This window comes from Serinus canaria, chromosome 19 (genome assembly GCF_022539315.1).
Source record: "Serinus canaria isolate serCan28SL12 chromosome 19, serCan2020, whole genome shotgun sequence".
Lineage (NCBI taxonomy): Eukaryota > Metazoa > Chordata > Aves > Passeriformes > Fringillidae > Serinus > Serinus canaria.
In genome coordinates this window covers 6,845,504-6,868,338 of record NC_066332.1, presented here as the reverse complement: position 1 = coordinate 6,868,338, position 22,835 = coordinate 6,845,504, and the positions used below count along the sequence as shown (strand labels likewise).

General features: G+C 41.9%; 1 protein-coding gene and 1 long non-coding RNA gene across 11 annotated transcripts; one reads left to right on the top strand and one right to left on the bottom strand.

Annotated features, from left to right (window-relative positions):
- Positions 1-1,811: 1,811 nt before the first annotated feature.
- LOC115484641 (uncharacterized) lies at positions 1,812-11,736 on the top strand. 10 transcript variants are annotated; one of them, XR_007779074.1, is made up of 6 exons: positions 1,812-1,974; positions 4,601-5,022; positions 5,792-6,508; positions 9,369-9,545; positions 9,916-9,996; positions 10,662-10,683. It is a non-coding gene; the product is annotated as an uncharacterized LOC115484641 (long non-coding RNA). The 10 variants fall into 10 exon arrangements; XR_007779073.1 differs by having other exon boundaries at positions 9,369-9,612; positions 10,662-10,682; XR_007779068.1 differs by having other exon boundaries at positions 4,601-4,769; positions 5,792-5,843; positions 6,378-6,508; positions 9,369-11,736.
- A 1,177-nt stretch (positions 11,737-12,913) lies between these two features.
- Positions 12,914-16,269, bottom strand: IFT22 (intraflagellar transport 22). Its single transcript, XM_009094676.4, has 5 exons — positions 16,182-16,269; positions 15,860-15,939; positions 15,690-15,779; positions 14,846-15,048; positions 12,914-13,923 (listed from the first exon to the last, which is right to left on the bottom strand). The coding sequence occupies exons 1-5, from the start codon at positions 16,218-16,220 to the stop codon at positions 13,775-13,777; spliced, it is 561 nt and encodes a 186-aa protein (XP_009092924.1). The 5' UTR covers positions 16,221-16,269; the 3' UTR covers positions 12,914-13,774.
- Between the last annotated feature and the right edge of the window lie 6,566 nt (positions 16,270-22,835).

Below are 22,835 nucleotides of genomic sequence, written 5' to 3'. Positions count from 1 at the left end.
TCTATTGTTTAAAGGATTCCATGTGGTGCAGTTCTTTGAATATATGGGAAGAAAATAGAGCCAAAAATGAAAATTTGGCAGGCAAAAAATCGAAGTGCTTGCATTGGCTCTAAATCCAGATATATACTCGTTAATGATCTCATTTGAAAGATGTCTATATTAAGATCTGAAAGCTCTTGGTGTTCCCAAGGGACAAGCTCACTGAATGTTGTGATATACCATGAAACTAAACAATTTTTCTTACTGCAAATTAACCAAGAAATCAGAAATTCAATCTGTGAGAGTAACAAAGAGCACATTGTGAACAGAGCCTTTTGGGTATCCTTGCTCAGCAGTACATCAGAATTGCCATTGCAGGGAGGCACAACTCTGCTTTGTGCTTACACACTCCTTCCTGGGCAGATCTAAAAATATGCTGTACCCCATTCAGACTCACTAAAGCTGCATTACAAAGTTACCTGCACACACTGCAACTACTGCAATACCAGCTTACATCTCTGCTGAAGGCAGGCTTGGACAAAGGCTCCCTCCTGGCAGCTCTGTTATTGCTCTAGGATGCCACAAGAGAGGCACCAGCAAGGACCATGACAGCCACTGTGGAGTTTTATATTTTTTTGTTTGGGTTGGGATTAAATGTGTGAGATGGTATTTTTTCATTTGGATTTAGATGTTGATTAGTTTTTATTTATATTATAGTTTCATAAACTGTGAGTTTCATAGTATTTTATTTTAATAAACTAAAAATGGAGTAATTTCTTTTTTTAAAAGGTTTTTTAAGGATAAACAGTTTAATTAGGAAATGATGCTTAAATTATTTTTTTTTTAACTTAAACTAATTACATGTGGTTTGTTACGTGGACTTTTTAATAGTATTATATAATACTATTTAAACTTATAAAGAAAAAGGTGAAGAAGAAAGACTAGCTTCTGTTTTAAAATGTCTATCTTGTTTTATATGTATTACTATATTTTAAAACCTTAAACTTCAAGTTTCCTGCTATGTGATATTACACACTTCTATTCAAACTACACACCTATAATCCCAGTTTATTTTAAAACCTTAAACTTTAAGTTTTCTACCATGTGATATTACACACTTCTATTTAAACTACACACCTATAATCCCAGTTTTGTCATTCAATTTTGGAAGCCTTCTCCACAGCCTCAGGTCAAATGCAGTGTTCTCCTGGGGCTCAGTGCCTCTCAGCACAGAAAGTCTAAAATTCTCAGTAACCAGGGTTCCAACAATTTAGCAGACATTTCCCAGCCCTCGCTGAGCAAACCCAATGTGGTCCTGCATGTGGGGACAGCAAGGGCAGTGGCACCCCAGAGAGAACTCTCTTGGTTTTCACTCTGTGCATGAGATTGAGATTGCACTTTCCTTTTAAAAATCTGAAATAACAACAGGGTTTCTGCTTCTTGAGGCTGTTTTACACTCAAGTATTGCCTGTAGTAGCAGTTCTCTGAGCAGTAGCACCTCCTGCACTCAACTTCCCAATCTTGAGGTGGCCGGTTCATTAACCTCGATGGGATGAGTCATGGCACATCTGCAGCACTGGGCCATTTATCCTATTTTCTTCCTCTGAGGCACAAGCAGCTCAGTTATGCCATAAATTCTAATGGTTTGCAATGCCCACTTGCCAAGAGAAGGAGGGAGTGTTGCAAGTACTGTAAAATTCATTGTCCCGTGTGTGTCGTAATAAATGGTGTAGCCAAAAGATTTCCCTGTTAAGGCTTCAACAGCAGTGCTCAGTTTGAAGTGTTTTATTCATCCAAGTGCTGTTAACCCTCAGTTTGGCCCTTTCAGAACTGTCTTTGGAGACATTTAGAAGGAGGATACCCAAGAAGATGGAGCAGTCTTTGTGTTAAGAGTGGACTAGGCAGCTGAAGAGTTGCCACAGGCTTTCAGGGGATCACCAAATCTGTGCAAATCCTTCAGATGAACAAGCCCACCCTCTGAAATGCTTAATCCAGGTAGGATTGCTGGAAAGTGTAATTCAAGGCCTTCCACCCTGAGCCTTTTCTGGGGCTGTGCTGATGTCTTTTCAGCCAGAGGTAGTCCAATCCAAATTCTTATCAATACAGGTTTAAATCCCACATCTTAGGTGGGTACATCCAACTAGTCCAGAAGTTTCTAATCAATGCCACCCCATTCTTATGAGTCTTTTATTCCCTTTTCTCCCAATTTCTCCTATTTGCTTTATTTTGCTAGAGTGCCTTTTCCAGACCTATGTTCCTTAGATGCAGGTACACAAAATATTTTGTACTTCTATGGCACCTTCTAATGAAGAAAGAGCCTTTTAGAAGAGCTGGAAGAGAAGGAATTATCACCAATATGCCAGGCTAAACAACTTCAAAGAGACAGCCTGATTTGCCTGGGGATGAACAAAAATCAGCAGAAGAAAGGAAAAAAACCTGAACATTTATCTCCTATCTCCCTTTAGCTTTTTTTTTTTCCCTATAAATTATATTTCCTTTGCTTATTCATGACACCTTTAAGAATACCAAAAATCTTCTGATGTTCTTAGAAAAATAACTGAAGACTATCATCTGGTGTAAAATCAATATTTCTTAGTAGGCAAAAGGATCAAACAAACTCATTTTCTGTAGAATCTGTCTGACTCTCTCAAAAAGGCTTGCTGCTGAGATAGCTTCCCTACCTCACACAGGCAGCATTAAGAAGCTCCTTTCTCCTCTGAGACCACAGGAGGTTTCACATTATGTTGTTAACCTCCCTCAGATCATCCCCTCCATGCACAATCCCAGTCACATTTACATGCAGACATAATGTCACTCAGCCCACTTGATGCCACTTACATCTCCTTGTTGCTATGGGGAACACTGATAAGGAACCAATTAGCAAATAAAATATTTGAGGCCGAATGTGAAAGCCACTGCTGGTGGATTTGTGTGTGATAGGCAGTGACATTTCATTTGGCATTTGTCCTTACCTTGTTGAGTTTCTTCCACTGCAACCTCAGCCACATTCTGTGTAGTCAAAACATGCTCTTCTTGGGATTTAGAGGCTTAGACCTGCAACTGTATGTGACCCCGGGGAAATTTTACAGCTCTTGAGAGAAGTGGGAGAGCTTGGAAAGCGCTTTTGCAGCATGCAAGTGCCAAGAGCACCATCCAGTGCTTGAGCTGAGTAAACACACAAGAACTCGGTGGCGCTGGGACAGCGGCAGCTCTGCACATCCCATGGTCCTGCTGCAGCTGCTGGGAAGCACAAGGAGTTCATGGAAAGAGACTACAGCCAGTTAGAGAAGGAACTTATAAGGGAAGCCTGGCAGAGCTGTCAGCCCCTCAGGAGGGCAGGAGACAACTGAGAAGGTCACATCTTTTAAAGAAGAGCTGTATTCTGAGTTGGAGTTACTGACTGGGGGAGCAAGAGGTACAAGGAAGGAGGAAGTGGAGGTGGCAATAGATGGGGCCAGTTAAGAAAAGTAGGTGAATTAAATCCATGATGGAGAGGAGCTACTGCAGTGAGAGAAAGCTGGGTCAGATATTTATCCTGTTACTCTTCCCCTTTGCAGAGTTGAATCAGCAGAAAGAGACTAGGAGGGTGCAGTGGCAGCTGAGAAAATAAAGGAGAAGTGACCTCAGCTGCCACTGCACAGTCTCAACAGTCTGGTACTGTTTGGCAAATGTAGGTAGTGCTGCATTTCAAGAATTAAATAATTTGGAGAAAGGTTTTGCACAGATGTGTGCACTAAGTAGTAATTTTTAGTACATATGGCTACAGGCTGTTAATGGGCTAGAGAGAAGGAACTAATAGGAGAACAAGGAGTCCATGGGGCTAAAAGTGGGCATAAACAAAAGTAATTTTTATCTGTAAAGAAGTGATACCCAAATAAATGTCCAAGAAAAAGGATGCAACTTTTCTGTGGACTAGGAGCTATGCAATAATCTGTGGAAACTCTAGGTTAGCAAGGAAATATTAATTTGGTATATTATGAACTAGATATTTATTAATCAGAGGTGAAGAGTGCTCCAGTTTAGCACAATATTTGTAGTAGCATATCACTAATATACCCTCCCCAAAACAGGACTTTGGGCATCATTTGGAAATGCTGTAATCCAAGACAGCTCCTCTGTTGTGTTCAGTGTTCCCAGGAACAGCTTAGCATATGTTTGCTCTTACTCTTTTTATACTGAACTTGCAAAGAGCAAAGAGAGCAAAACTCACTTCTTTGATTAATATTAAGCAGTGTTTTGTTTGTGCCTTGTGGCAGAAGTGCCCAGATGGAGTGGGCTGGATACTGAAAACACGAAAAGCATTTAATGTTCTGTGGAGCTCTGTTAAAGTAGTCTGAATAGAACATCTGGTATCAAAGGTTTGGATAAATCAGTTTCTGCAAGTATTTGGACCTGCTCTGGGTCTGTACTTTGTTCCAGCTTTGCATTCCCTCTCTTCCTTCCTTGTTGCTAGAGCCAATAGATGATGGTTTATTGCCTGGTGCAACCCATTAAAGTGCCTTTGTTGGGTCTTGGCAATTAGCTGAGCAGAAAGAGTGTAAAAATCACTTTGACATCTGTGGAGTTGAAATGGCAACACCGACTTAAGATCTCCCTGAAAGGTTTTTTATCTGTCCACAAGGTGATGGAGAAAGAAGAAAGAAAGGTTATCCAGAGGTTTTGGGAAGATATTGTCTGATGTGTCTGCAGAGTGGGACCCTTTTTGAGAGCTTTGGTCTGTGTAAAACATGCCTGCCCACCACAGAGCCCCTGTGGGGATATATCCAGGCAACACCTGCCTGCCAGGGAAGGTGAGTGCTAACCCACAGCTCAGCACTTCCAAATGCCACTGCCAGCCCAGCCTTATGTGCAAGAACTCCTGCAGAGCTGAGGAATGTGAAAACAGGAGCTGTGGTGTGTCATAGGACTGATGCCACTCGACAGATGGAGGTGCCCATATTGCAGTCACACAAAATTCCACAGCCCCAGTCTTCCCAAAATCATCTCACTGCTGGGCACAGTGAGGAGGGACAGGCTCTCACATCACCAGCTGTGACTGCAGAGGTGAGTCAAGGACTGGTGTGCATGAACCACCTGTCACCCTGATTTTTTAAGATTTTTCTAAGCCTTCTGATGTTTACATTCTTGTAACAAACTTTCTCACACACTTTCTGTAAATAACTTATTGTTTTGCATTCTTTTATGGAGGAGGAGAAATTTGATGGGCTGTTGTTTTGTCCAGTGTCATTGGAGAGGTGGCACTGTCACCCTCCAATCCACTGTCACTTTTGGAAATGTATAAATGTTGGAGTCAGAAAAACAAAGGCCCCTTTTTCACCACGGAGATTCCACTGTCCGTGTTATTTTATTTTGTGTCCTAGAGTGACAACCACCCAATTTAGAAGTGTTTGAGATGAATCCTTTCACTTTAGGAAGTGTTTGAGATGAATTCTTTCACTTTAGGATGTGTTTCAGCTAAGGAAGGCTGAGTACACAGAGCTACTGTTACCTTGGCTGAGACTTTGGACATTTGGCTTCACTCCTGGACAGATTTTTCTATGAGTGGTGTTTTCCCCTGTAAATTTTATCAAATTTACCTGCTCAGAGGCTCTGACTCCTGGATCGATGACCAAAGCTATGAAAGAGCACCAAATGGGAATTCCTAAATTGCACAACTGAGAGAACTGTAAAGCAACTGTTTCATGTATAGTAACCAAGAAAATGTCTCACAATGTAACATTCTCTGCTACTAAGAAAACTTTGAGTTACATTCCTTTAAGATCTCTTGCTATGTTTAAAGGGCTGTATTTCTTCTCTTTTGTCTTGTTTTCAGGCTTGATACATCAAGAAAACTTCAGAGAAGTTATTATTGCCTCACACCAATGGTAAGGCGAAAGAGAAGCAAGTTATTCATGTTTAATGTTGTTTTGTGCCAGATGTTTTGCTGGTAGAAATCCATAGCTCCACAGGCATCAATTTCTTCAGGATCTGGAATGTTTGACACAATTTTTTTTTTCTCCTTTCTGGATGGCCTGTAAAGGAAGCTGCTTGGTTTTGCAATATTGAATATTCATGCTGAGAAGTTATAAGGAAAAACAAAATAATGAGAGACAGGGTCTCTAATAAGCTTCCTGTCACATGAGGCTGTGGTTCTGGTGAAGCAGATGTGGTCGCTGACTTGTTTCCAAAATGTTTGTTGAGTGGTGATTAGATTCTGTCATAGTGATGTTATATCTCTGTGATCTCATTCAATACAAGTAGTTCTGCAAACAGTGAAATATTTTTTTCCTATGGATTTATATCTTGGCTTGTGTTCAGGCATGGATTCTCTGATGTCTAATGGGGATTTAATTCATTTTAGCCTGTTTCTTCAATGAGAAATGAATAATCTGTCTTAGCTTGGTTGTCTATTTTCACAGAACTTGCAGGAATTAAATATCTTAGGTTCTAAAAATCTGAGTGGGAATTATGAACCAGTTCCAACACTACTTGGGGCCAATTCATATGCACAAACATAAACCTAAGTCTCATTTTCTTACAAAAGCAAAAGGTAAGAATCAATCTTTATTACTTTGTATTTCCATATTACTTGCTTGATTTTCTTCTGGTTTATTTGTGATCAACCATAGAAGATATGCTTTATTTTAAAGCTGTATGAAATGTGTGACTTTTTTCCACCTTGAATGCATATTAAGTCATCATTAATTCATGCTTGTTACAGGCCACACAAGAGGTCACATTTATTGTCCTTACTGGAGCATGGGAAAGAGGTGACATGAATTTTAACTTACATATTTGCACAGGCAAGCACAGAGAAAACTAATTCTCAAGGAAAAATTATCTATTCGATCACCAGTTCTGGTGAAGGAAATGTAGGATTAAAATTATCTTTACGATTGCTGAGTCCAGTCTCCTGCTCCTATAGTGAGTCAAGTTTCCAATCTTTTTCATAAACAGCTTGGTGCTATTCAAAAATATGCTCTTTCCTCCTTGCTGTCTCTCCTATTCTCCCAGTTTCCCACTTTATTTGGTGTTTGTCCCAGAATTTCCTTCTTTTGGTGGGAAAAAAGACCTTTTAATTTCCATGGTCAGTTTAGGCATGTTTCTCTTGTTCTGTGAAATTCCTAAAAAATTAATTACTGCAGGTAGCCATGTCTGTATAGGGAATAAGGGAGGAAAACCCTTAAAAGATGACAGAAAATCTTTACTTGGGTAAATCCTTAAGACTCAAGTCTGTGGAAACTAGGCTTTAACAGCACTTAGCACAAAGTGTTTGTGTATCTGATACTACCAGGTTTTTCTGGGACTGGCAAATGAATTATTTAGTAATGGAAACTGCATGTGCATGTGTTTGGCTTCTGTAGGTTCACATGATAGAAACTGTAAGAGTGTCTGTAGGGATAACAACTGCACAACTTTGTGTCTTATACCCTATGTCTTAACAGGGCTCAGAAATTCCCATTTAGCTGGGTACAAGAGAGAGAACAGAGTGGCAAGTCTCAGCTTTTATTGCTAATGCTTTAATGTAAAATAACATTTATGGTCTGTAGATTTGGTTCTGTGCAGGTCTGTGAGACTTAAAATTTATTACACCACTTCATATTTGTGCATCTCTCTCCAGTTCTTGGATATGAAAGAAATTAAAGGTCCAAAAGTTTACCTTTATGTTAATAGATCCAGATATACCCAATATTTAACTTCTCTGGACAAAGGAATTGCATCAAGGGCTGGCTTGTCCTGTTAGCATGTGACAGTGTCAGCCCTGTGTGCTGCAAAGCTTCATGGAGCCTTAGAGAATAAAAAAGAAAAAAGCCAACTGTATGCTCAATGGAAAACAGATGGAGTTTTCATTAGATATTACTTTTAATGATCTGCTTTAAAAGTAAAGATACACCATTCTGAGCAGCAGGGCCTCATAATAGCTGTGTTTGGGTCCTAGGCTCATTAACTTAGCTACAGATAAGCAAGACTGCAAGATCTTTGTATCATTCGAGGTTCCAGTCAAGCTTGCCTACCATTATTAGAATTCCAAACCCAGCAGAACTATTTTGGAGCCTTAACAATAATTTTATTCTGAAGATGTATCTTTATTTAATGATTCAGAGTTGTTATTATGGGCCTGGCAGTCAGTTGCTCAGTTTCTGGAGTCTTACCATTTAACCTAGGTCAAGATAAAAAATCCTGGAATATTCATTGCAGGGCAGACCTGAGGGCCTGTTCTTTACAGTCCTCTTGGGTCTGACTGTCCTAAATGGTGTCACTGGCTGTGAGAGGTGACCCCAGCAGTCTACAAAACCTGAAGATCCCTCCTAAAAAGAGGGACCCTGCAATCTGTGCCTGTGGGTACTAAATCAACTTTTGACATGTAAAGAACAATGCAATCCCAGGGTTTTAGGAGTAGATGCTTGCTGCCAAACCACAAGAAATGCTTTTGTCTGGAACTCATGGAGCAGTAACATAGCAGTGGAGGGTGTACCCTTGTCTGTTATTCCCTCTGAGCAATTTCTCAGAGACTTGTTACCAGGATTCAGATAGATTTCATGGAACTAGGAGAGAAATAGGCTTTAATTTCCTTACAAAAGGAGGGAGAGACAATAGAACTCAGCAAAACATGGCTTTTTTTTGTTTCTGTCTGAGAGTTATGCAAGCAAAACCCAGTGCCCATCTTCAGGCAGTACTCTCTAAAGGGAGACTCATGTGAGAAAATTTGTGTTATCTTTCTTCTGGTGTGAGCTGATAAAACTGCTTCATTTCCTCTGCATATGTGTACATGTCTTCAGCTGATCTCCAGCTGGGGTGCACAAATCAGGATCCAGGCTCCTCAAAGTTCAAGGAAGTTTAGAACTGATGTTCTGGTTTACTGCCACCTCTACGGAAAAATACCTGCATGAATAAATTTGTTAAAAAACCTCATTTTCCTAGGAGACAGACTAGAAGAATCAAGTCCAGTGACAATCTATCACAAACTGCTAATTCAACACTGTTATGGAACAAGATTTTCCCCACTCTGTTAGAAACCTTCTTTAACTTCAGACTAGAGTTATTGGTTGGCTAGTTTGTTCACATCTAGTATTGTGCCAAAGCTTCCTTTTAGTTTAGATTATTACACACGAACAGAATGCATTAGATTTCCCTCTGCTTTTTGTGTCTTTCAGGAAAAAAAAAAAAACAAAAAAAAACCAAACCCCAAAACTTGTGTTCAAGGTAAAATTCTTTCTACATGCAATTTAAAGGCAGGGGAAGAATAAGCAAAAGGAGCAGATGGTGAGATCTTTATAGTTAGGTTTGTGTACCTCACCAGTTACAATGGCCCAAACCTTTTTCAGCAACATTTCTGCTCTTCTGATTGCTCCTGTTACCTCATGTCCAAGTAATTGCAGTCAATTTCTTTCTTTGTGATTTATTTGCAGACATCAAGGATATCCCCTTGTTATGTTGCTGGAGTGAAGAAAAGAACACTTCTTATTCCATTGTTTCTTTCTTCTTTAGCCATTCAGTGGCCTTTTCCTGATTCAGTGTATCTTTCTGAGCTTGGGTGGCCAAACCTGAACAAGCCAGTTCTATCCCAGTGGTGATTCCAGCACGAGGTGAGAGGTTCCCACTTCAGTTTGTGAAGAATTTTCACAGGATGAATTCTCAGGAAATTCTAAGCAGGTACCTTTCCAAGGTGTCTAGTTATGCAAAGCTCAGTCACCCAAGAGGAAACTTGTCCTAAGTAAATAACCTGTATGGATCAATGCAAAAATGCCCACCTGAGGTGACAAAAGGGCTGCTTTGTGCAGGGGAATTAACCCCTGCACTGCTCCGGGAGCAGCACATGGTGTCTTGTACTCCTGGATGTCATGGTGTCCATGTGTGCACACAGAGCACTACTGAAGCTGGGGAAATGACTGCTGCAGTGTTTCCAGCACCTTGGGGAAGGCAACTTCTCAACAGGTTATATTGGTATTTTGGCAGATCTTTGCTGCACCAAGTATTCCACCAGTGGAGAATTCTGGAGAAGTGATAAGGGGAAATGCAAGTGACCTCCAGAGCAAGGTACTCCTGATGATAAGTTGAGTTGTTTAAGATGTGATTTTAAGAGGTCCTGGATACCTTCTAGAAGTTGCTTAAAGCATCTGTGTGTCAGCACCCTAGATATTTTAAACTGAGCATGCAAAACCCCAGCATGGATGGGCACTCTTCAATGAGGGGGCCTACATGACTCCCTTTAGTCACTTGGCAGCACAATAATAGAAATAGGAACGTGGGATTTCTTATGTCTATTGTGTCCATTAGAACAATACTGCTGAGAGCAACTGAGACCAAAGGCCTGGCCTTCAAAATATATGACTTGAAAAGAAAGCTGCATTTTTTTGGTAAGGTCCAAATGTGTTTCATTCAGCTTTGCTGCTACTCCCAAAGTTTAGTTGTAAACAAGTCACACATCTGGGTAGCACTGCCTATAACTGCCTTCATCCTCACCAGGAATTAGTGGCTTCACAATGTTCTGTGTGTGCAGAAAACAGCTTGTAAGAGGTAACCTGAGCAAACTCTTACAACTGAAGAGCTTAAATATTATCAATGACCAGCCTGCAAAGTAGCCACAGTCTTTAACTTCATGGATATAACCCTAAAGTCTTGAAATTCTGCATTTTAGCCCTGCAGAGTTCCTCTGATCCTTACTGCTCCCTATCAAATTTCCATGCTGACTTTTTTTCCAGACAGGTCAGCTGTCCAGAGCAGCACCTTTTGTGGGAGGTGAGTGTGAATTTGAGTAGAACTCACATACAGCTATAAAGGGTTTTGTAGCTATACAGCAATAAAACTTTGGAAATAATTTTTGTACATCATAAACAAAATGAAGTAAGCTGTCAGAATTATCATTACTCAGTGCCAAAATAATGTTGCACCTGAATAACTTCTGTTGAAGTGACAGGTTGTTTTCTCATTGCATGGTTGGCATATCCTGGAAACTTTGGATTCTGCACTCTGGAGGCTGAATTTATTTGGATTAATTAATATTTAAAATGTTCTATGCTCCTGATTCCAGCCTCAGTTCCCAAAACCATGAGAGATAAAACACTGAAAAAAATACCCACTGAATTCCAGTATGGACAGGGATCCACAGAAAGGGATAGGGACTTGGAGACTCCCAGTTTGTGCACAGCTGATACAAAACCAGGGTTTGGAGTTCATGGCTGCTGACAGAATGAGAAGGGGATGTGACCTGTCCACTCTAAGAGACTGAGGAACACCTGGAGAAGGCTACATTTTGGAGGAGTTGACAGACTTCACTGGTTGTCTGCCTTTCTCTTCTTGAAACAGCCATTCCAAAAAGCCTTTACAAACTTCCCAGCATGGTGGTGAGGTCCTCAGCATGGAAGAATAAAATAAGAGCACTCTTTCTGCAGAGCTGCTGTTCTCCTCTGCTCCTAGACTGTTCCTACTCCCAGTCAAGCACACAGCTTGCCAGCTGATTTGTGGCTGATTGCCACATGCTCCCAGTTTCCTTTACACTTGCCTGGCATTTCCTTGCAGAAGTAGAGCACAGAAGAGCCTCTCATGAACCACCTGGCTTCAAGCACAGAGATACAGCTGTCCCCTCAGTCTGAGTAACACCAGGATGTGGCATCTCCTGGGGCTCTGCAGGCTCTGAGAGCTCAGAAAGGCAGAGACAGAGGCCCCACAGGTGTTCCTTGGCATTTCAACACCTCTCTCCTTGCTGGGTGTCCCTGATGGCCTTTGTAAATCATTAATGAAAGATACTTCTGAATAAATACTTTCTCTGTTATCTTCTCCAGTATTAAGGATTAATTTTGCATGAGTCTATGCCTTTACTGCTCTTCAGCAGTGACAGAAATTCATTTCTTGGCCAGATTTTATGAATGATGTTCCATATTTATTGTGTATTATGACCTTTCTGGATGATACAAAGTCGAGTCTAGACATCTGTCTTTGGTTCTAACACCATTTTTCTTCTCTGATGAACGGTGTGTTGCAGTCTATAGATACCTGTAATTTACGGTTTTTTGAGTTTAAAGTAAGATCATGATTAACATTTTATATGCAGCACAGGAGAGTTCATTGACTTTTAAACCCTGGAATCACCCAAACAGTTTCACATTCCAAGTAAAATATTTGGTAGGTTTCACACCAGTCTTTTACCAGTGAATATCACAATGTTGCTGTTGGGAAAAACTGAATTTATTAAGGCAGTATATTTTAAAAATTGGCTCCCACACCACACAGCTGGAAACAAGGAAAAAGTAATCAAAGGCAGCATGTGAAAAACTGTTCTCTAGTTAGTGTGTATTTTTAATAACTGCCTCCAACAGACCACCCTAGGACACTGATTGCAGGCACAGAAAGCCTGATAGCTCAAAAGCCATGTAAGTAAGACAGATATTGAAATGCCAACCTCCCATTATTCACCTCCAACTCATTCTTTTCATCTTTTTCTGCTTATTTCACTTGTTTATTTCCTGGTGTCCTTTCTCTCACTGATGTTCTCCTTCACTACCACTCTCTTTGCCTCCCAGAACCAACTCCAGCTTTTAGCTTTAATGGCAGGACAGGAACGGTTCAGAGATCTTTTAATCTTTCACCTCACATGCCACTTGCATAAGGACAGGCTACTCACTGCTTAGAGAAGAACTAGGAAATAGGAAAAATAGTAGATTAATTAAGCTGGATCACCAAAAAACCCAAGAATCTCTTACTTCTGTTGTTTGGCACTAAAATACATGAAGTACTTCCTAGTTTATAACATAATTTCTCTAAAGGATGTTTACTAAAAGACAGTGTCAATGTGGTGTCATTTCTTTGGCTACTTGGCTCCAAGTTTTTGTAAATGTCTCGTTGTAGGCTGAAATATATATTACAATTTTATCACTATTTTCCTTTCTAAAAATGAAACAAGTTGCTAAGAGTTCCACAAACCCATAATTAACTTCCCCTTTGAGAACAAAGAGGATGCCTTTTTAAAATGTTTTTATTGCCTTAGTAATGCATGTTACAAAAAAAAGTCTTCTGCAAAACACACAAAGAACAGGAATGAGTGCAAACCAAACAAATCAGAAAGTAAACTATCTATGAAACCACTTATTTCAATGCAACAGAGAACAGGAAAGTTTTGAAACAGCTTTTCCTCCTCTGGAGAATGCAGAACTTATTGGAGCTCCTGACATAAGTCAGAATATTGCATTAAACCAAGTTTTCAATTCCTTCCTCCCAGAGAGACCTAAACACTGTCCTCACAACATGTTCATTTTGGTGGAATAGAAGAAAAACTTAGTCTTGAGAAAGACTGCAACCTGCTCTGTCCTGCCAAGGCAATGGCTGTGCACTGTGCTCTCCTCAAGGGAAAGACAAGGACAACTTGGAACATAAAAATGTGGATTCTACACCGTGACTTCTCAGATCTCTATTGCAATCAATTTGTACTTCCAAAGACAAGCCTTCACCAGCTAACATGAGCACTCTGCCAGATGCTTCAGCAGAACCCCAGTGTCTCATGTTCTGTCAGGCCTTCTTCTCCCAGCAGCCCTGCACAGAGGAATTCGGAACACGACCCATCCCTTTGTACTTTGGGCCACACTAACATAGTAACACCTTCCTGTGCCTCTGATGGCAAAGAGCAGCTACAAAGTTACTCCAATTCCTGGATGAGCAGCCATCTCCTTGGCACCACAGTTCACCTGATGTCAGCTCTTGTTCACAGGCTGTAGGATTTGTAGCCTGGCAAATTCTCCTTGGGAGGGTCTGTTCACAGGCTAGTATAGCTTACAAAGGGAAAATAATATTTTTTCTTTCTTGTTCAGTATCTTTTTTCATATTATGAGATAATTGACATTTCTTCCCTCTCTCTGCTCTCATTTATTATGGTGATAATGCTTCTGAAGTACTTGAGAAACTCCATCCGAACATCTTCAGGATCTTCCTCTAGGTTGGAATGTATCAATTTTAGCTTGTTCAGTGGATAAGCTTTGAAAAGAAATAAGAATAATTAGGTATATTCCTCTTATAAAAGAAATAGTCACAATCATGAGACAGCTCATCTGGAATTCAGTGGTACACAATGTTTGACACACTAGATAACACAGAGCAGGCCAAGGAGAAATGCAGCAGAGTTTTTCAGGGTTGCAAACAAAAACAGCTTATTGCCAGATTAAATTCTTCAAAGTTCTTTATTATTGAAGCACAAAGTCTGGTTTTGGTCTCACATTCAGTTAAACAGAATTAAACAAATTGAGCACTGAACTGCAATTTTATTATTGAAGTGATATGATACCCTTTGATTACTTCAAAATTATGGAATGATATTGTTGTATTAAATATGTATTAATATATTAATGCTTATAACAAACATGTGCTTGTTTGAACACTGGAACAGGTTGCCCAGAAGAGAGTGTGTGTTTCCACAGCCATAAACAGCCACAAATAATTTTGCAGTGTCTAAGGTACCTATTGCTAATTTTAAGATACAGCTCATTGGCCTTTTATTTCAAAGGGCTCCTGTTCTTTTGCCTGACAAAATACAGACTTAAATGCCCTAAAAAGTGTCTATTACTAAAAAAAAAAAAAAAAAAAAAAAAAAAAAATCCAATGTAAGAACCAAACTGCTACTGATGAGGAAATATGGCAGGAATTCTAATTTCTGGCTCAGCTGCATACACACTTGGAGAAACCACTGAAACCCTTCCCTTTCCCCTTCCCTTCCCCATTCCATGAAACAGGAATATTACTCACCTTTGAAATCCATTATTTCTGTTTTTGCCAAGCACTTCAGTGTTCTTTATTCAACAGATTTAGATGAAAAATGCAAGCCATAAGGTATTAACGATTTTAAAAACACAAAGATCAATGAGAAACTCTGAGCTACAAATGGAGTTTTCCATCTCCTTACCTAAGGACAGGTTTTCTGTATCCCCTGCACTGCCAGGCTTGTGATGTGCCACCAGGAGACACTGACTGTCAAGCAGAGGCTGCTGCTGCACAAAGCATGAGTACCACATCTCAATTTCTTTCAGGTGGCTGGGCAGCTCAGGGTTGAAGATTATTATTACACCATGAGAGTCCTTCATCAGAGCTGGCCAGCACGTTTCAAACCTTGAAAAAACACAGAAAAGTGAAAGACTGACAGCTGTAGAGAAGAAACATGCATTCAAATTTCCTCAAGTTTTTTCCCCTTCTCAAGAACACATTAAGTACTTTTTAAACTATAATATCAGTAACCTTGCCAGTTACATATCATATTCCAAGTATTTTGACTTATCTATTATGACAGTTGATCCCATGATTTTCTAATTTGATTATCTGCAGACAATGTAGAGTTTGGTCAAATGCTCATATAAACTTAATTAAACATTGCCCTAAGAATGGATCATTCTCAATTCCATCTTTTAGAAATTAAGGCCTCGATCATATGCATACATTGTTTGAAGTCCACTCACATAATTTAATGGAGATGAAAGTAATTACAGAGTGGGCCTCTGTCTCCTGTATCTGTAACTTCCTTCCAGGACTTGTGGACTTTACTGTGTTAGTCAGTCCTTATCCAAAACAGTTCAGCTGTGATCATGGCAGAGAGTACCTACTGTTGGATGCTTTACAGCAGAAATTATAAAAATATATTGGGGTAAAGAGTCAGGAATACTCCTCATGTCAGATCATTGGCTTGAGCCTTAAAGTATGAGTATCTTGTAACTCAGGAGTTCAGTAACCTGGAGGAAGTAACAACGCTGGCTTACTTCTGATCGCCACTGCAATCCCAGAGCTCGAATCGACACGGAGCTCCCTTGCTGTTCCCGTTGAGGTTCGGTTTCTCATACTCCAGGATCCTGCGGGATGATGGATGCACGGTGGGATGCGATGGCACCCAGCGCACAGCAGAGCGCGGGGCTCTGGGACTCTCGCTCACCTGACCCCCTGCGTGGGGCTGTAGCTGCAGATCCCTTCCGTGCTCTCGGACACGAAGTTTGCCAGCACCGACTTGCCAGACTGGCACAACGCGAGGGTGAAAGACACACGTAGGAATTTATTGTGCCAAAGTCACAACGTCGGCTCTCACCCAAGCCCCCCGCTCCATCCCTCCCGCTCAGCCCCGTGCGTGCAGGCCTGGTTCCGCTTTCTCCTGCCTTCCTGCCTTCCCTCCCTCCCTCCTTCCCTCCCTCCGCCGCAGTGAGCCCGCGGGGCTCGGCGGTGCCGTTCTGGTGGTCCCGGGGCTCCCGGCCCGCACTCACCTCACGGGGCCCCACCAGCAGCACCTTGGCCCTCAGCATGGCGGGCGGGCACGGCGCCCCCCCGCGGCCGCTGCCCGGCAACGCGCGGAGCGGCGGGAGCGCGCGGCCATTGGCTCTGCCGCCGTCACGTGACGGGAGGGGCGGGGCGCGGCGTGAGGCGGCGCTCCGGCCTGTGGGGTGTCTGTGCCCTGTCCGTGTCCGTGCTGTGTCCTCTTCGTGTCCCCGCTCTGCTACCGCTCTTTCCCCGCTCACTTTACTGCACTGTCCCCTTCATGTCGCCTCTCCGTCCTCTCATTGTCCCCGCTCCGTCCTCCTGTCCGTCCGCTGTGTCCTCGCTCCGTCCCCGCAGCATCCCTGCTGTGTTCCCTTCGTGTCCCCAGACTGTGCCCACAGCGTCCCTGCTCTGTCCCCGCCCTGTTCTTGCTTGACAGAAGGAGAGGACACAGTCTTAAGCTGCGCCAAGGGAAATTTAGGTTGAATGTTAGAAAAAAGTTTTTTACTGAAAGAATTATAAAGTTCTGGAATGGCTACCCGGGGAGGTGGTGGAGTCCCCATCCCTGGCTGCGTTTAACAAAGCCTGGATGTGGCACAGGGTGCCAGGGTTTAGTTGAGGGGTTGGAGCTGGGTTGGACTCGATGATCTTGACGGTCTCTTCCAACCCAGTGGTTTTGTGAATTCTGTGTGTTTTGTCCCTTCTGTCCCCTTGCTGTTCCCCCGCTCTGTCCCTGCTCTGCCTGGCCTGCTGGAACAAATGTGGTGTCACAGCAAAAGAGCAGAGGGATCCTTCACAATGTATGTGCTGCTGTGGCCCAGGGCAGCTTTGGTCAGGGGAAAATCCTCCTGTTTTTCTAGGGGGTTCTGACATAAGTCAGAATATTGCATTAAACCAAGTTTTCAATTCCTTCCTCCCAGAGAGACCTACACATTGTCCTCACAACATGTTCATTTTGGTGGAATAGAAGAAAAATTTAGTCTTGAGAAAGACTGCAACCTGCTCTGTCCTGCCAAGGCTTTCAGCAGGGGACAGGATTTCCAGCCACTGAGCTGTGTGACCCCTGAGCACTGACCAGAGGAGGAACAGTTGATGACTTTTGAGGGCAGAAGTGGGAGAAAGTGGAAAGTCCCTCTCAGACCTCTTTTCTGCCCATAGATACCAATCTTTAAACCATGAGAAGATAAAGCCCATGACTCCTGTGCATGCTTTCAGGGTCCAAAAGTCAATGAAAGATGGAATAGTGTCCACCAAGCCCACTGCTGCACCCCATTGCTGGCCACGTCCATGCAATGCTGCTCCTGCACTGGCCCCAGTGCCCTGGCAGGCAGCCCTGGAGGGATGAAACAGGCAGAGGTCAGTGCTCTCTTCCAGAGCCCTCTGTCAATGTGGCCTTCAGACCATTCTGCACTGCTCTGGTGTCCCTCACTACTTCCAGCAGTGCTCTCCTTCCTTATTTCTTTGCAATTTTAACTGCAGATTCTCCTTGGAAGGATGAAGAAGCCAAGCTCTTGAAGATTCTTATTAAAGCTTGTTAGGGGAAGCAAGAGGCTTTTTGAAATGGCAGCTTCTAAGAAAATAAAACATCTGGCAGACAGATGTGCTGCTTCAGAGCTGTTTAGTGCCCAGGTACAATAGCACTTCTAGACAAGCTTTCAAATAGGGCCTCTAGGCACTACCACAATGTAAATGTTTATTACCAGCACTGCTAATAAATGTGAACCAGAAATGCTCTGCTCTCACTGAGGGGGTACAGTCTTCTCTATCACAGTGGAGACTCATTTGTTGTTTCACTCCTTGTGTAGGGATATTTTACAGTGGTTCAGTGTGGTAGTGGCATCCTGATGTTCACACAGTATTTTAAACATCACAAAGCCTTTTCTTCTCATGTTCATGGGACTAAGACAATGAAAAAGCAGTAGCTGCAACTACCTATTAATTTGATTCTGCTGTAGCAGAATGGATGTGTGCTTTCTGTTTGTGTTCTGTGTGATTCAGGACCAAATTCACAATGAGCTGGGACAACTCATAGTTAATTCTTTCCTCAGCTTTGTTGTTTTCCACATTTCAGACCCACGACTTCCAAAGGAAAGACAGAAAGGGTGGCCCAGAGAGAACAACCAGGACAGCCTCAGCTGGCATATGGTACTAGCTGACACTAGCACACGAAGAAAAATGTGTTATAAAGGGTTCTATTGTGGACACCAGCACAGAAGAAGGGGAAATAAAGCACAAGAGGTAACTGAAACTGGGTAAAACTGGCTGTTTGTGCAGCTGCCCAGAAAGCAATTAGGATTAATTTTTAGATGGAGTGTCAGATAGGATTTTTGTGTGTTTATATTAGCCACTAAAGAGTAAGGAGAGCATAGCTGACTAAGAGTGCAATTTTTGGATTTATGGTGATTTAGTGTGATTTAGGGTTTGAAGTCACTTTAGAAAGTGGGAATTAAGCTTTCAAGCCACTTAGAGTGACTTTTCAAAGGCATCTAAGTCAAGTACATTTGATGTTATCAGCATCTGCCTTAGGCATATGGATAAAGCTATGTTAGTGCCTGGTGTATTGTTTGCTGAGAGCACATGTGTGTGAATCATTTTCCTTCACTGGTTTAAAACTCTTTGTCAGACTGCAGCAGAGAGGAAACCCTAGCAGTAAGTGAGTTACTTCCAGACAACGCTGGTAATGGTCTTTATGTCTTGCATTTATTAGATGGCAGGTTTTCTACCATGATGTTTTGGTAGCAAGCAAAAATTATCATCTTCAGGTGATTTTTCTTGTAAAAATCCTCCTTTTTCCCTCAAAAGCCACTGCAAGGTATCAATAATATTTTAATAAAACTCTTCTTTGCTCTAGAAATGCCAGTGAGAAGTTGACTGAGAGATGCAGTGATTGCTGTTTTGGAGCAAGTGGTGCTTTTTGCTTGGATTGCAGATCAGAGAATATTTGCCTCCAAGGTAGAGACCCACTAGTTTTACTGGAAGCAGCAGTAAAATATAATGCCAGTCAACTTTCAGATAATACTTGAGCACTTGCAAACCATTCAGTCTTTCAGTATTTTAAGTTTGCATTGTGTTTCGTTTAATGTGGCACATAAAAATTTTCCTATGAAAACAACTCAAAAAAATTTTTTTCATAAGCTTTTGTGGCTCAGTATTGGTGCTTTGTTTAATGTACTGTAGCAATGTTTCCAAACTTTGGGAAACACGCCCTGGAGCACTCCAGTTGTGTGTGAAAATGCTGCCTGGGTTAGAAGTACAACCACATGGCACAGCTCACCATGAAGGGCAGGCTCTGCCTGTGTGTTGCATGACATTTATTGTGTGTGTGCAGAAACAGCTCTTCAGTGCGTGCAGACAGGGACCTGCATTACATCAGCCATTTATTTATACTGGTTCACCTGGAGGCAAGGCATGGAATACAGGAATTGAGAGGAAGGAACACCTATTTTTGAGCATTGTAGCCAGTTATTAAAAATTAAGGAGAAAAATCAATATTGTAATCTCAAAGCTTGTTGGTTAAGAAGCTCAGGGCAGGGATGTGTCTCTGGGGCTCAAAGCAGAGCTGATTAAGAAATGATGGTTTGGATGAAGTGTGGCAGCTCTCTGGAAAAATCTTTGGGTGGAGCTATGGCAAGAGACCAAAGGGAAACAGGACATTAAGGTGCATTGACAGGGGTGCAGTGCAGCCCTGCTCTTTGTCATGAGTCTCTGGGGTAACACTCAGTTCAGTCTCTCTCAGGAAACCTATTCTGGAATCAACAGGAACAGCTCATGCAAAACCTTATTGCTTTGCTCATGCCAACAGATTGTCAAGGACTTCAACTCTTATTGATCTGCAGCCTCAAAGTCCTTCCCAGGGGAGATGAGGGTCTGTATTTCCATTTATAGGTGGAGAAACAAAGCAGAGATGTAAAAACAGACCCAAGAAACATCAGTCTGTCTCTATGGCCACCCCAAGAAAAGACACCAAAGTGTTCTGATTTTTGAGTGGCAATACATGAATCCAGAAGCAGTTTCTTTTCTGTGGTTTAAATCTTCAGGTGCAGCTGCAGATGATGCCTCTGATATATGGTTTCCTTATTCTAAAGTCCGTGGAGCAACAGTAACACCTAGTGGCTGAATGTGCCAGTCTGTTCCTCCTTTCTTTATTTCCTTTCAAGAAGTAGAGTTGGAGGGCACACCGTGTGATTGACAGCTTTGACTTGCAAGGCCAACACTTAGGATCTCCAGGGATTTGCTATTTTCCTTTCAAGCTCCCAGCACATTCTGTTTTCTATTAAAAGTGGTAGATGAAATATGAAACTCTTCCTCCCACCTCCCAACCCCCTTCACTTTTCTGGCTTATGGAGGAGGTTGTTCCAGTCCATCTTGATCTGTAGGTGGGTGGGCTATGAGTGACCAAGCCTACTGCTTCCAGCTTGGAGCACTCAGATTTCTGTAAGGAATCCAAGCTTTTTATTTTTATTTTTTTTTCTCCTGAAAAGGATCAAGCAGATCATCTGGTGGAGGTTGGTGACCTCAGTCCATTTGATAATGTGGTGTTAACTTGCCTGCATTAAGGCAGACCAAACCAATCAGTTCCAAGAAGTACCATTTCCTAAAATGTGGTGTGTGGGATTGTTTGCCACAAGCTACTGGGACTGCTAATTCATCAGAGAGGGACCCCTAGAAAAACAGCATTAGGGAGGAAAGAACCCACAGATGTTTATTGTGTTAGCAGGAGAGCCCTTCAGAGGGTCTTCACTGCCCCTCACAGGGGAAGGTTTCAGTTTTTCCACGGAAAAAAAAAACATTGAGCCAAAGTATTTCTGCTTAAGCCCAGATCATTTGCATTTGTAAATAGAACCTCAACTCTTTGTGGGAATTACAGTACCGAGACACTCTGGGTTTATCATATTCATGCTGTTTAATTTTAGGTTTCTGGTTTAGGTATTCTGAATTACCATTGGAAGCATCTGTGGGGAGTCTTCACTGCCTGCTGCCAGAGCCTGAACTCTAATTTATACTCTGGATATATGCTCTTTTACCTATGACATTCACTTGTATCACCACTCAAAGAATAGAATTTGCCTCCCTTCACATCTCCAGTGCTTCATCCAGCTTCCTCCCAATTACCTGTTTAGATGGAACAGATTAAATTGAAAACTAGCCTGATGCCTCTGGGACAAAAAAATAAAATAAAATAATCAGCTCCATGAACCCATTTACTGCAAACTGCACAAAAGCCTGGTGCAAACAGAAGGGAGATAAAGGGGACCAGTGGGGACATGGCCAAGTGAGACAAGGATGGGACCTTTTGGCTGCTGTGGAGATGTACATGGAATTAAAGCATGATATATACATACCATTAGTCAGACCTCCTAAATCTGGTGTTCCCAATACCTGTTTGTGAGGGAAGGCAAAGAGAAACACAGCCTGATGGTGAGAAATGAGGAATATTGTGCTGGGATGTGCTGGGCAACCTTTACTCTTAGAAGAAGGGATGTGGCAGCCTTGTTGGGCTGGGTGAAAAATCTTCCTTAATGTTTGGTAAATATGCTGTGAGAGGTGTCAGACCTAAAAGTACTGAAAGGAGACAATCACAGGCTAGTTGTTCTTTGTGATTCACAAGGACTCTTGGATCCTTTCCTATTAGACCCGTATGCTTTCAGTTTTGAGTACAGAATTCAAAGTCAGCTTTGTTTCTCAGTGGCAGCTGTAGTGTTTGCCACCCGTGTTGGTCTGGGAAGAGACAGCATTAACGTTGTCTGTTCTGGTTATACACTCAAGCCAGACCCTCAATGGCTTCATAGAAAGAAAGCAAAGCAGTGTGTAGTGTCTTTAGAGGGACTGCCATGTACCCTGTAGGAGAGGAGAGCCTACTGACAGGAAGATTTTGTTTTCTCTCAATTTCATTCTCTGTTTGACTTATGTGTTACTTTGCAGTTTATGGCCGATCACGGGAGTTCCTTAACCCCACGATCCTTCCAGGAATTATGTTTCTGCTAACATCCTGGGTCAAGTCAGCTGTCTTTTCACATGTCTCACATTCATTTTCATTTAAGGCTCAATTACCTCTTGGCAATATGCCTCTAGTGACAACAGATCTATACCAGTAATTAGTATGTTTTGAAAAGTCTGGAATAAAAATCTTTGCTCATTTGCTTAGGTACCTAGATGCAGTGATGAATTTTTAACTCTACACCCTAAACTTGAAAAGATTTATTCTTAATAATTTTGCCCCAATTCCCTTTAAAACCCAGTAAAAGTAATGCATTAGTTTCCAATGCTTGGCTCCCTTGTAAACTCCTCATTTGAAATTCCCTCCTTAATATCTCTGGGCCACAAAAACCCGTGTGTGAGACCAGCCCTCTGAAAGGGAGCTGCCACTGCAGACCTGCTGGGACTGAACCTCCTTCCACTGCTTCAGGTGGGGCTTGAAGCACTGTGTTGTTCTCTGTATTTTAAACACCACAAGGAATGTCTTGGAAATATAAAAAGTAAAAGTAGACTGGGCACTATGAAGGAGTTCATATTTAATACAGATTGTTGATCATTTAGTATTAAGTGGTTCATTATTTTATTGTTCTTCAATAATTTGAGAGCTTAAGTCTTCTACTTTTGGCTTGGCTAGTGATACTGTCTTGAGCTGGGTTATAAAAATACTGTGCTTCACCTAAGCACAG

What these genes read in the sequence shown, in the direction of transcription:
- IFT22 (XM_009094676.4), bottom strand. Translation starts at nt 16,220, where the DNA reads ATGCTGAGGGCCAAGGTGCTGCTGGTGGGGCCCCGTGAG. An exon ending in AGCCCCACGCAGGGGGTCAG is followed by an intron (nt 15,780 to 15,859) that starts GTGAGCGAGAGT and finishes ATCATCCCGCAG; the next exon opens with GATCCTGGAGTATGAGAAAC. An exon ending in TACAGAAAACCTGTCCTTAG is followed by an intron (nt 13,924 to 14,845) that starts GTAAGGAGATGG and finishes TTCTTTTCAAAG; the next exon opens with CTTATCCACTGAACAAGCTA.